General features: G+C 40.1%; 1 protein-coding gene across 1 annotated transcript; it reads right to left on the bottom strand.

Moving 5' to 3' along the window:
* Positions 1–267: 267 nt before the first annotated feature.
* Positions 268–14134, bottom strand: TRHR (thyrotropin releasing hormone receptor). The gene is made up of 2 exons (XM_074897609.1): positions 13340–14134; positions 268–675 (listed from the first exon to the last, which is right to left on the bottom strand). Exons 1-2 carry the CDS (start codon positions 14132–14134, stop codon positions 268–270), a joined length of 1203 nt encoding a protein of 400 aa, XP_074753710.1.
* Positions 14135–14786: the final 652 nt, after the last annotated feature.

Raw genomic sequence — 14786 nt, forward strand, 5'->3', positions numbered from 1 at the left:
AAGGCTCAACATACATGCTTCTCCTCATCCTTCCCCATACCCCGGATCCTCCCAGACACATCATGCTCTGCACAAGGCTCTTTGAGAGCATCACTTTCTAGAGCCAGGCGGTTCTCCCGCCCCACCATGCCGTGTTTGGTGGTGCATCATCTGTCATCACCAGCCTTCCCTGGTCCTTTGCTGTGCTGTCCCGGCTGAAAGCTAGCCCAGCACAGCCCCATGCACATGAACATGGTCTGGTTCATGAGGACCTTACCCTTGTAAACACTAAAATGTATTAACTGTTACCTCAGATGACAAACATCTATCACCAAGGGACAATTTTGCAGAGGACAGATAGGTATTGGTGACAGTAATATCTTCTAGTTCAGTGCTGAAATGATCAGACTCTTTGATGACATTATAATTTAGGGCCACACTGTAATTGGCTGGTTTCTTCTCCCGTTTCTGCTGGCAGTTGCAGAGTTTCTTGAAGGCTGCTCTGAATTTCTGGGACATGAGATTGTAAATTACAGGATTGATAGCACTATTTAAATAAATACAGATTCTGCAGAATAGCAGGAACCAGTTTTCTTGGAAAGGGCTGGAGAGAAAGGAATTAACCACGACCAGTGTGCGGTAGGGCATCCACAGAAATGCAAATAGGATCACAACCACAGCCAACATCTTGGTAACCTGAGGGAACACAGAGGTAGACAGAAGAAGGGCAGAAAGTTAGTACTCTTCTTGGAAGGACCATGTGCATTCCTACAACTCTAGGACCAAAGCAAAACTATGGACAGAGTCTTCAGCTGGGAATTTATGATTCAGAAAGGTTTTCTACAGTAAGAAGGACAGAAAAAAAAAAAAGTTCCAAATTCCTCCTAGTTTTTGTTAAATTTCTCTTTCCAGGTGATATCCCAGTAAGCTAATTGTTGTAGACCTTAGACTTTGGAACTTCTCAAGCTGGAAGAATGTGTTGATTCAAATGGGGATTTAAGTAATTTTTTCCAACAACATTAATCTCCTCCTTTAGACTAGTATAATTCATAGAGTAATTGAACCTGAAGCCTATTTAGATTATATGCTCCAACAGCCACCCTAAAAGAATGTTTACAGCTAAAAGTAATGAAAAAAAAAAAAAAAAAAGATTTATTTCTATTCCTCAGATCTTCAGTATTTAATCAGATGTTCATTAATTTCATTATTTGAGGTTTACTCTGAAATGACAAAGTTTACAGAACCAGGAAAAAAAAAAGTATTATCAACAAAACTTCATTATTTTAAGAACTTTCTTCTATTGTGTAAATTGGTTTTGAATAGAGAAAAAACAGCCTTTGAGGATACCCAGGATAGCTGAAAGGAAGTGAACAAGAAATTATTAAAAAATTAGGAAAAAAACCTCACTGTAAAAAGTCTTTCTCTTGTAAATAATTTAATTCTAGTATGTATGGTATTCTCTAATCTCTACATTAAAGAATGTTTGAAATGTATTAATAAACATAGAAAGTACAGTGAGAGGTGACAGTGGGATAGCATGGTGGCACAGCCTCATGTAAATCAGGAGATGACTTGGTTAACTGTGTGTGCATTGGCACTGATTTTGGTGAGTTACAACTGCTTCTTTTGATTGTTTTGTTTTTCTTTTTTTACTGTTTTCTTCTTGACATAAAACTGTTGTTTTCTATTGACAGATTAGTTTAAAGAACTTCTTTTTACCTTTGCTTTATTCCTTCCTTCTGAGTACCTGAAGTTATATTTCAGTGAAACAGCAACTCCTGTAACCACAGGATACATTCTGACTGTATGGGTTATAATTTCATTGCTTGCAGAAAGGATAGATGTAGATCAATAAGAGTTTCAGTTGTTTCCAGGGGGACAGACAGATAACTCTGCTAAAATCACTTATAAATACATGCTAGTTTTAGGTGTCTTTTTGAGTTTGAAGTTATAGGAGAGTATACAATTCTCTTGTCTTCTGATCAGATAGCTGGTTATATAGAAAGTCTGCCATCTCATTGCCTAAGGGATGTATTTTCTTCTAACTATCCAGAAAGACACATATACATATAACCCAGTTTGTTGTTTTTTGTTATAGATATTATGATAACGTACGAGATGAAGAGCAAAGTTATGCTACAAAATAATGCATCTTTATCTACTTATCTTTAAATGTACATATTAAACGGCTATAATTTTGTCCTATAATTCTCTTCCCTTCACCGTCACTTTTGATTTCCCTAAAGCTGTGTTCAGTAGAAGTAAAAAAGGAGGCTGAGAAATATTATCTCCTTTTTTGTCATTTGACTGATACATTTCCTTACAACTCATAGACTACTTTTCTTGGGTTTTTTGCACAGTCATTATAATAGAGCAAAATGTGATTGTGAATGTCTCAGGTAGCCGAAAGGATGATTTTTCCTTATTTCTGAACCAATTCTGAAACAACCAGTCCCATCAACATGGTTGCAAAGAGTGAGGTGATCCAGTACTGACCCACTGTGGCTGAGGAAGACACAGGACTCCTCACCTGCTGCCTCTCCTCCCTCCAGCTCAGCTCCAGCCTATGCCTCCAAACTGAGCATATCCATTCAACTGAGAATAATCATTCATTATGGAAAAGAATTCACATTTAAAGGAAGAAAGTAACCATTTGTGGAGCTTGGATTAACAATGGGACTGAGCCCAACTAACAGATGTGTTGCATCAGCTCAGGCATTCAGAAGGCAAGTGGATAATCGTCTACACCGGCATCGGCATCAAAGTACTTGCTACCAGATCAGCAGGGAACTCTATTATCATACCTACTGATCATTGGCAATTTACCTTTCTTCTGAGCATGTCTTTAACGAACAATTGCCCAGAGAATCACTTACAATGGTGCAGCTGCTAGTTTGCATCCTGGGTTGAGCTAGAATTAAATTGATCTTACTATCAGGAAAGGGATATTTTAGTCACACAACTAATACTTTACAGCAATGAAGAAATGCTGTTACTCTTCAAGTGACTGTGTCCTATATGCCTTACATATATGTATGCAGTGTGCAAACTATTAGCTAAATTTATGTATACTGGCAGCTTGATGTGCATTTTCCTACTATCTAACACCACTCGCTTGTACTGCTGCCATGTTCATCCTACTGAGGCTGTGATTTGACAATGTATTAGAACTGTCTCTTAACACCAGATAAAAAATACCATGATCGCAACACAAAGTGCCCTGGCTGAAATCAATTTAGTCTTCAGATTTGAATGTGATTTAAAATGCCAAGAGGTTAGCTTCTCACTGTCAGGTTTTATGCCAGGAAAGACATTGTCTTGCAGCACTCAGAGTCCACAATTTCCTGGTCTTGACATAAACTGAACCCAAAGTAAGCTGTGACTGCAGCAAAAAAAGCATCCTGCTCTCACCTCCCTCCTTGTGCTGGCCCCAGAAATGAGGGTGTGGGTCAGGTCAGACTGCTGGTTCAACTTGAAATTAAGCACCTCTCTGTCGCGCTGGCTTTTGGTTTGCTCAGGTCAGTGATCCAATTCATGTAGCCATAAACTGCCAGAGTCTACAGTCAGTGCAAGAGAAGAGGCAGAAACATGTGGCCATGGATGACACCTCTTTAGTGGTACCTCTTGGTGGTTCAGTCAGTGCAGGGCAGGGAGGAGAATTCACCATAATTTTAAACTGGCTGCAATGCATATCCTTCCAAAGCTGCCAAAAATCACAAATCTGACACAAGCTCTCAACTGCCAGACAGAAATTCCACTGTCTGATCTATCTGATCACTAGCAGTCGTGTCTCTGAGACCCACTGTGAGGCTGAGTTCAGATAATCATTTGCTCATTGGTAAATCCTCCCTAAGCTGGCTCTGGAGGCAGTGGCTTTGCATGCTCAGCTACATCACAGCATGACCTATGTGTAAATGGCAGCAGCTCCTAGGTGTTCTGGCACCATTCACTTTGTTCCCAGAGTGGTCAGAGGGCTTGTCACCCCACTGCAGGATGAGGCTTCTGACCCAAAGATTCTGCAAGCATGTCCTGGACTTTTTTTCACACCTGAATTTGCCTTTATAGATGAACCCAGCTTCAAAACACATGATTTAGGCCAAAGCTACTTTCTTATCCACACCAGAAATCTTCACTGGGGTGGATGGGGCTGCACAGAAATAGCTTAGAGGAAAGTTTCATCCACTTTGCTTAAGTAATCCTTTTTCAAATCACTTCATATGAAACATAACAAAACATCATTTGGGGAGAGCTAATTATCTGACGTCAGTGGAGTGCTAAGAGGATAAACTTTTTTAAGAACCTGCTTTTTATTACCTGTAAGGATACACCAAATCTCCCTGAAAGCAGTGGCATTAGCATCCTCATTCATTACTCAGATGAAGGCAAGCATACACTGATTGCTCTTTTCTTGTGGATGTCCACTGCATATTCTATACTCAGAGTACAAATTATTCTCAGTTAAAGAGACCGAAAACATGATTAAAAGGTTTTGAGCAAATCAATTTTAGTCCAAATTTCAAGTGTACTTTGAATGATAGTGAAGTGCTTGAGATTGTATGTGTTCCTGGCCACACGAAACTATTCTTCAAGCCCTATCTATCTTTTGTTTTCTGAGAACTTTCTGAAAAATATTTAAAATATTTTTTTACTAAACAGATTCCCAATATTTTAATTCTGAACCAATATTCTCCTTTTCCTTCCTGTTCCAAAACCTTGTCATTCTAATGGAGTGTTTTTATGAGACATTTTCATTACTCACAGTTTGGTAGTTGCTTCCTTCTCCTTTCAATACTAATCTTTCTTACAGTCTTACACAGGTAAAAGTAATAGTCATATTTACTAATTTACTGTGCCATAGAGTCACTTTGGTGTTTTAAAGGCATGTAATATTATCTTTCTTTCTTTTCCTTGGTGGTGTTCATTACAATGCACAGAGATTGTATATGCCAGTCTGTGATTTTGGGATCCAAAAGAAGTTGTACAATGAGGAGGAGGATTAAAGAAATAACAGAAGTAAGGTTTTGATATAATAACACTGCAAATGAAAACATGCAATATGATTGAGGATTTCATGTAAGCCACAGAAAATTTATCTTGCATTGTAAACTGTAATCTGTGTTTGCTCTGCTGTGAGAGAACAGAGGGATTTCTCTGGGGGACAGGTCATCATGTACTGCATCAATGTCTAAGAGAGGACTTTCTCTAGAATCACAGAATCATTCAGGTTGGAAAAGACCCTTGGGATCATCGAGTCCAACCATCAGCCCTACTCTACGAAGTTCTCCCCTACACCACATCCCCCAACATCTCATCTAAATGACCCTTAAACACATCCAGGGATGGTGACTCCACCACCTCCCTGGGCAGCCTATTCCACTCTCTGACCACTCTTTCTGTGAAAATGTCTTTCCTAATGTCCAGTCTGAACCTCCCTTGTTGCAGTTTAAAGCCATTCTCCCTTGTTCTGTCACTAATCACCTGTGAGAAGAGACCAGCACCAACCTCTCTACCATGTCCTTTCAGGTAGCTGGAGAGAGTGATGAGGTCTCCCCTCAGCTTCTCTTCCTCAAACTGAACAGTCCCAGCTCCTTCAATCGCTCCTCATAGGATCTGTTCTCCAGGTCCTTCACCAGCTTCGTTGCCCTCCTCTGCACTCGCTCCAGCACCTCGATATCTCTCTCGTATTGAGGTGCCCAAAACTGGACACAATACTCCAGGTGTGGCCTCACCAGTGCAGAGTACAGGGGGACTATCACCTCCCTGCTTCTGCTGGTCACACTATTTCTGACACAAGCCAGGATGCCGTGGGCTTTAATCAACCATGGAGGGACCTTAGGTGATTTGATTGGACTAAGCAATTAGCTTTGTGACATATGCATAGGGTTAAGTGAGTTGGATCCCGTCTCAAGTATAAACAAACACATTTGCGATCTAAGGATATATTTATTTTTCACAGTCCCCTTGATACCAGAGGAAACTAGGGATTCCGTTGGGAAAAGTATGAAATCTACCTGCAAATATGTAATTCAGAGTTCATATTATGGATGGACAAGAAAAAAATTTGGGATCCATTGGCTGAGCTACATGGGATAAAATGGAAGTGTGAGAGAGATCAATACATCCAGAACTGGGATGTGATGTGGAGGACCGAACAGATGAGGAGCATATGTAAAAGAGAAAAGGAAGCACACAGCTCAGGTTGTGATTCCATGAGCATATCAGTGGCTATAAAAAGGGGACTAGGTTGCCTCTTTGTTTCCTATCTGCTTCCCCTGGCCTCTTGCCCTATTTTAAAAGGTAATGAGCTGCTTGACATGGTAGCTCACACAACAGGTACTCTTAGAAAAAGGATTTAATTTTCCTCACATTTTCAAAGTTTTCCTGTGTAACAGGCAAACCCCTTTTCTATCCTTCAGTTTTAAGTTCTCTCACTCTTTTATTCCTTCCCATAATGCCTGGGTCTTCAGGACATTTTCATGCTTCTGAGCAGAACAAAATGATTCAGATCTTCATAATAAAAAGCATTAATGTTTAAGAAATGCTGAGGGATCCTATTACCTGTGCTGCTAGAAAAAAAAAAAAAAAAAAAAAAATTAACTGTTAGCAAAATTAAGCACCCACACGAAAAAAAAAAAAAAAAAGGCAGCAGAAATACCTTTTCTCTCTTGTACTGCATGCTGTAATGAAACATCTAATGTTGGCTGGTGTTACTTATTAGTGAACCTTTGTATTCTCTGAATACTTTGACTAACACATTTTCTAGTCATTAAATGAAACTTTTCTCCCCCTGCTTTTTTAATAAAAGTTTGGGAATAGAATGCCTAAAATGGACAGGAGGGGAAACTCTGATCGGCCTTCAACTATTACCAACACAGGTACACATCTGCTCTGCATTAATTCTCCTAAACAGTAACTATAAGTGTCTAAATCTTCCAAAGTTCAAATAGGAATATTTATTTCTTTTATTTCTGCAAGCAAAGACTGTTTAGAAGTGGAAATGTGGGGTGCTGTATATAAAAAAGCAATGAAAAAGAAGTGTTGGGATTTATTTTGATACTTACAGTACTTTATGGTGCAAAAATACAGAAAGGAAGACTATGGATAAAGACTAAAGAATTATTAAGTTGAATTTCAGGCATATGTAAAGTTGAAGCTGTAATGTGTGTGAATGTAAGTTGAATATGAACTGCTTGATAGAGGCAATGAGCTGATTATATTGAATTTGGTTTGTCTGCAATTTTTGGTAATGGACAATCTGGTCAAGTCTTTGGTACAGGCACTTGTATTCTTTCCAGACTGAATTTATGAACACACATTCCTATTTATGTGTAATAAATTACTGTAACTGCAGTTAATATTTTCTTGATTGAGATTAATTTTTATTAGGATACAGTCAGTGAATGTGTTTTCTGGAAACTTAACAATATGGATGGTTTGCAAGTACCAATAACAGGCTATTTTGGAAGTGCAAAGACACAAATTGGTAGGCTAATACAATTATAATGCTTGCCTGATAAATGAAATATCTAACTGTTGCATCTGTCTTTGCAACTTCAGTGAAGAAACTAAAGCAAAGTGGCAGAAGAACAGCTAACAAGCCAGATGTCTTCAGCCTACCACAGCATCACTACCGTTGGGGTTGAACTAGATGATCTCCAGAGACGCCTGCCAGCCTCAGTGATTCTGTTAATTTATAACAAAGTATTGGAGGGAAATTTCTTTAATCTAAGGTCCTGAGGGATCTGGAACAAAGTCCCTTGATGGCTCATGATCCTTTGTATCATGTTCAATCTTTCTTGCCACTGCATGCAGTTTTTACCCTAGTTCTATGACAACAACTACAGTCTCCCAGTGCTTCATGAGGTCCAGGATTCCTTACACGTTCGAATTATGTCTTTAATTGGACAGCTCCAAATTCATAGTCTGTATTTTCTGGTGAGTGAGTAGAAATCAACTTCAGTTCACCTCCTTGGGACCTGTGATCATCTGTCCAAATGATCACATGATGTTAAATAAATCTTAATATTGAATTTGCATTGAAGTTCGATCTTTGGCTCTGAATCAAGCAAATAGGACTTTGAACTGTCTGGCATTAAGAGATATTCTTTGTCATGACATCATCTTCTAATCATATTGATCTTCCCTTTGTCAAGCTTTGAAGTTTCATCTACTGTGACCTAGATTAAACTGAAGGGTACTTGAAAATTTTGGTTTCTCAATTTCCCTCCCATTTAATTTGAGGAAATGTGTAAGCCAGAATTATTTCATTGTTTTCTCAGGTTCAAATTATGCAAAACACTCAGAAGAAATATTCTACAGTTTCTCTGCGGTCAAAAAGAACTCATCTTACTCTTAGTCACCTTTTCATCTTCTAGTAATCTTAGTGTTAGAAAAAACACTATGTCACTGTTTATTACCGAGACCCCCTATTAGAGTCAAATGCTTTGGTATTGTTCAGCTATATATGAACTTCTGTCTAGCAAGGTTATTTTCTTTGCAAAGCATAGCTGAAAGCCCATAACTGAAAGCTGGAGTGATCACCAGCTTCATCAGACCTAATAGGTGTTTAAGATTTTTCTTTAGTCACAAACTAAACACAGGCTTGACGTTTTACCTGCATGTTTCAGTACTAAACCAAAGTGTAACACTAATTGATTCCTCACAGCTTAATGCCACATTACCTTGAGCACAAACTGATTCCTCTGAAAATGGAGCATACCAATATCTCCCCTTCTTCTGGCAGAGCTCTTTCCTCAGGAGAAAGTCAGATGTTGCCTACCGACTTTTAGTGGCTGATCAAAAGCTCTGCAAAGGCAATAAATGACTCTTATGGGTTTCCGTGAAAGAGAGGATCAGCTGGATTTAGTTTCTGATAAAGAAGAGGCAGAATGAACTGTTTCCTATTCCTTCTGGGACACCAGGAGCCTGATGTACAAAATGAATTAGAAATGTACTCCCATGTGTGAAGGAGCGCCTGACTGTCAAATAAAACTCTATCACACCCTGCTATCCAGTACAGTTCTTTAAAACAGAAGAAATATTGCAAGAGTGGGATTGATTTAGCTCATCAGAAGTGGATGTAAGAATGGAGTTTGACACATCCTATGGACATGTATTGGTGCTCCTTTCCTTGGTAGAACTTTTGTCTGCAGTGTAAACAACATGTGATTTCAGTAGTTGTCCAACATCAGCAGATGTTGTTCAGTGAAGCAAATATGTCTTGGAAATGGAGATACTTTATGAGAAAAAAAAATCTTATTTTGTGCCTTTCCTTCTCTTTCAACATTTAAAAAAAGGACTGATTTTTATACCTGGTTTTTTTTGCTTGTCTTCCCTGTTCAGTTTTTTCTTGCAGTGCTTTGAATGAAAACTTCAGGGTGTCCTGAAGAGTACTTTGAAGGCTTTGTCCATTGGTGGTTGTTGATATGGGGGTACTGATCATTTAGTAAACGAATTTTGTTCGTGTTAGCTTTCCAAACATCGGAATGAAATAAATATTTACTAAAGCTAACATAGTGCAGTAGCTTTTATATCATGTGGGTGGAAGGGTGAATGCAGGGAATGGAATGAGTAAGCAGAGGACCACTTTTTACCTGGAAGAGCTGATTTTTGTTCAGTGGAGATGTACTATGGCTTCATTCTGAGCTCATTCCTACGCACCTCACATGGAAATTATGTTAAAATAGGCTTAACTCACCATTCTAAAATATATTTCAGGCCCTCCTTCTAAATTACAGAATATTGGTTTGTAAATGGAACAGAAGTCCTCTGACCACTTGACAACTTTTTTCCACTTCAGTGATGGTGTTATGTCTGTTTACATCAGAGACTGAAAATATCTGTTCTAATGAAACTGAACATGGTCTATCTATTCTCCTTCAGAAATAGTCACCTCCCTCCCACCTTGTTTACCTCACTGCTGAGCTTCCCACTCCTCCCTTGCCTCAGCTTAGATAGCTGTCCTCCATAGTTGTAAGGAAATGGTTATTTTACTCTATATTTGCTTTTTTTTGTGAGCACAGAGCTATTCTAAATGCCATATCAGGGTTGTTCCTCCCTTGCTCTGTTCTTTCCATTGGTGCCAGGTGTGAGGAAGCATCCTAGCTGTTAAATCAAGGATGGCTTCCAAGATGCTCTCTGCATTTTTAGTCTGTCAGCTTCTAATTCTGGGCTAAATCTCATACCAGAAACCTAAGTGATATATTGTCATTTTTGAGGAAAACAATTGTCATTGCAGAACTGTATGACTCACAATAGAAAGTATCGACTGTATATAGAAAACTAATTCTTGGAAGTAGACATAGAGACGCAGAACTGACAGCACATATATAGCTATATGCTAACAAAATAATACAAGTTTTTTAAAAAAAGCCAAAAACCCAAGAGGACAATACAGTCTACTTCTGCTGTGAAATAGCTTCAGGTAGTGATCTTCAGCTAAAACACAGCCACTATATGACAAAGTAGGGGAGAAAATGCTTTCTTGGCCAGGCAAAAAGCAAGTTTTGACCTTTTTTTAACAATGAAAGACTTTCCAAACATAGATGAGATAATGCGAAGTCCCACAAAAATTAAAGAGAATGGTATGACCTGGCAGTCTGGGTCAAGCTAAATCCAGATTAGTCAAGCAATCCAGGACAGACTAAGTGGGGAAATCAATTCACATACTGTCATGTTGGATTAATTGTCAAAAATGGTTATGAAATTCCTAAGCTAAATCTTCATGAAGGTTGAGGAAACCTATCTAACTTACTGTTTCATTCTGGTATATTATATAAATGTGAGCTCAAAATAGGTTAATTATAATAACAATTAATCATAATCACTCAGTGGAACTATACTGAATTTCCCTGCCCAGGTTTTTACAGTTGGGAGGTTGCAGGTGTGGCCTCTTTGAGAAGAGGCCTGGGCCTGCCCTGTGCTGGACACAAGTGGTTCTAGTTCCAGCTGACCTACCGCAAGATACAGATGAGCTGGAAGTGCCTCTGAAAATATATTTAAGAAATGGCAAAAATGCCAGAAAGAGAGGGGAAAACAGAACAAGAGTGAGAAACGGTAGAGGGAACATCAAAGTCAGAGGAGGAGGTGCTCTTTGGCAAAGCAGGCACCACCTGAAGGGACTGCAGCCCATGGAGGACCCACACTGAAAGAGTGGAAAGGAGTGAGAAGGAAGGAGTGACAGAGACAAACCTCTGCAACCCGACTGCAACTCACCCTGCACTGCCAGTTGCCTCATGGAAGGGACTGAATGTAACTTGTGGCAATAAACTGGCAATAAATTAAGCTCATTTTCCCCAAGTCAAGTCTGCATTGTCCATGACAATAACTGATAAATTATCTTTTTGTCCTTATTTGGACCCAGGAGGTTTCTTGCTCCTGTTCTTCCCATTTCTTCCCCTGTTCTGCTATGGAAGGGAATGAGGAAGTGGCTGGCTGCGTGTTTGTCTGCCAGCCAGAGCCAATCCACTACAGGAACCTCCACAAATTTCATTTTGTAGAAATGTTCTTGGATAAACATGAGAAATGCCACAGAAGTACAAAGTGTACACTACATTTTCAGTCACTTTTTCTACAGATCATAGGCTGGACATCCTATGCAACTCCATCACTGCAGTGCAAGCACGGTTCTGAGAAGGTATATGGACAGTTCACATGGTGGCAGAACTCACTATGATGCCAAACTATTCTGTCAACTATACATGCCTTTGCCAGTGCAGCAGGAAATTTACACTTGTGTGTTTTATTAACTGTTGAGATTTTAGATTTTTCTGTATATGGACTTGTGTTTTCCCATTTGATGCCACTGGCTACATTTTGCATGCTGCCATTACATAAAAATTATTACTAACAATACCACACTAACTTTGCTTTCCTTCCTACGTTGTACTATATGCAAATGCTAACTTTACTCATAATGGTACGTTAAACAAGTTACTTAGGCTTTTAGAAAAAGTTTTTCTGTCTTTACAAGACAGAAACCACATCACATTATAATCCCCACGTTTTGGTTTCATAATATAACAGTATCCACATTCAGCAAAGTTTAATGTAAAAAGCATGTATACTAAAGTGATACTGAGAACTTAAAAGCAGGTTATCTTCTTGTACTAATTAATGGACAAAGAAAACCAAAATTAAACACCTCTAATCTGACTATTAACTATAATTGGAGACACATAATGAAATATAACCTAGCCCATGTTTCTGCTGTACATTTCAAAGCAGTTTTAGGGCTCTGCGAGCATTTGGTGGTCTAGCAGGCAGCTCAGTTAACTTCTGAGGTCAGTGTCGTCTCTAATAAGGGAAAACAGTCCCTCTCATTAAACAGTAGAAATCTACACAAAATAAGAATATAAAGTTGACCCATCACCCAAGGGGGATACTCAGCTTGTCTGAAAAGGTGTGCACAGCTCAGCTTTGCATCCTGAGGGAACTGTACAGTGCCGGGAGGTAGAAGCACACTGCTTGGCAGAGCAATGTTCTAGTGTGCCGTGCAGCAGCTGCCAGGCGATGTGAGCGAGTCACTGAGCATAGAGCATCACTTGCCCATGCTCGCATCAGGCTGCCTGACCCAACTGGAGCCTGCTCCTGAAAGCCAGCTGAGAAGTGATGCGCCCTGCATTTCTCAACGCTGCACCTGACTGCACTACCTGCTGCACGCTGTGTGAGTATGAGGCAGTATGGTTTATTGCAAATATCAAAAAATTAATATACTAACTATATTCTACTTGTATAAATACACACTGCAGCATACATATCTAACAATATAAAAAGAAGCTAGTCAAACCTATGCCTCAGTTTTTAGACATCAACTCATAAAAATATTTTATGACAGTGAGACAGAATGACAAGGATACTGAGCATTTACAAATCACTTTTATATACAGACTTGCTTACGTAGACTTTTCATAGAAGAGTTAGGAAAAGTAACAACTTGACTGCGTTTGTAGAGTGACACAGTGCCTTAGCTGGGACAAAACCTCAAGTCTCCTAAACTCCCAGACTAGTTCCTTTTCTTCAGATCTCAAAAATAACTCAAGAGTCATTTGAGTATTTTGCAGGATTACTAACAGGCTGTCATATAAAGAAACTATTGTTAAAAAGATTTAATTCTTTATCGACACTTCCTAATTGTTTTTTGATATAGGAAATTAAATACTATTTGTTTTTCAGTCCTTGTGGTAGGTAATAATGAATAGGCAAGAAAAAAATACATATGTATATGTATCAAAGAATTTCAGCTTGATTACTTAGCAAAAAGGGAGAATATATTTTACACCCTTTCACAGGTTTAGACTAGTGATCTCTAAAACAAGTGGGTTGTAGGTTTCAGAAAGTTGTTTCAAACTGCTGTTCCTACCTGCCTTCGAGAAGCAATAGTACTATTGAAACTCCTGTTAGTCGTCTTGGAAGTCACAGACTTGCTTTGGTGAGCCACATCATTCCTCCATGTCTTAGAGTTTTCTTTTGGGTCCGAAGGGATGGGATTCAGGAACAGTATTCTAGCAATCAGGCCATAGAGGACAGTTGCCAATACCATTGGTACAACATAAAATATACCAAAGTCCATCATGTAGATAGGAGAGTAATAGCTCCTGGACACCTTGTAGCCACAGGACACAACAGTAGTGTCTTTGTAGACCACTGTATTAAGGTCTAGCAGAAAAAACCAGAGCATACAGTATATGGAGGTGAAAGCCCAGACAAAAATAATTATCTTTTTGGCTCTTGAAAAAGTACATAGGAATTGAGCTTTGATTGGGTGGCAGATGGCTATGTATCTCTCAATGGTAAAGGCAGTGATGGAAAAAGAAGACGCATTGATCCCTAGGTACTGGAGGTAAGTGATGCAGAGACACCCCACATATCCATACACCCAGGATCTATACAGGCTTTCCGTGATATTGGGTAGTCCTGCAGCCACAAGCACCATGAGATCTGCCACAGCCAGACTCACCAGATAGCAGTTTGTGGGAGTTCTCATGTGTTTGGTTCTGAGGACCACCAAAACCACCATGATGTTGCCCACGATGCCCAGTCCACAGATGAGGAGGACCAAGAGGATGGTAACCACTTGGTATTCAGCTGTAATGATCTCCTGGCTTGACAGAGGTAGCCCAGTTTGGTTCTGCTCAGTCCCTGTGTCATTCTCCATCTTCACCAGCCCACTGCCGCTTCTGCCCCTCACTCAGTCTCAGCATGTGTTCTGCACGGTGCCCTGCCAAAGGGTGAGTGGAGCGGAGTGTGGGAGAGCCGTAGCCCCAGAGGACATTCTCCATGTAGTCACAGTCCCATTCCTGTCCCGTCCTCCACTCCCCCGACAGCACCTGGACTTTCAATCTCTGTAAATTCAGTTACCAGACAGGTTAATCCCTCCAGCTCATTCGCACAGGCTAAAAAGCTATCTTCTCGCAGCTGGTTTGAGGCACTGATGAAAACACAGCGTTTTCATGGGAGATGGGAGCTCCCCGCTGCCAGGGAGGCGGCGGCAGGGAGGAGCGCGCTGCCCGGGCTGGGCTGATGCACCCGCGGCGGGTTCAGCATCACCGCTCCCCAGGAGGAGCCACAGCGTACCGAGGGTGGAGACGACAGCCAGAGATGAAAGGAGGGGGGGTTGTAAAGCCCCGCAGGTTTTCTGCTTCGCGCTGCTTTCGCTCTCTGCTCTCGGACGGCTGTCTCGCCTATCGATCATATTGATCTGCCCGGGCAAACAAAGGGGAGACTGACTGGTAACGAAAATAACACCAGTCTCTAAAATTCTTACTTCCCCCGTGTCCTTGTCCTTGTGAAAGTGATGGTAATTTACA

This window comes from Athene noctua, chromosome 2, assembly GCF_965140245.1.
Source record: "Athene noctua chromosome 2, bAthNoc1.hap1.1, whole genome shotgun sequence".
In the NCBI taxonomy this organism is placed as follows: Eukaryota; Metazoa; Chordata; class Aves; order Strigiformes; family Strigidae; genus Athene; species Athene noctua.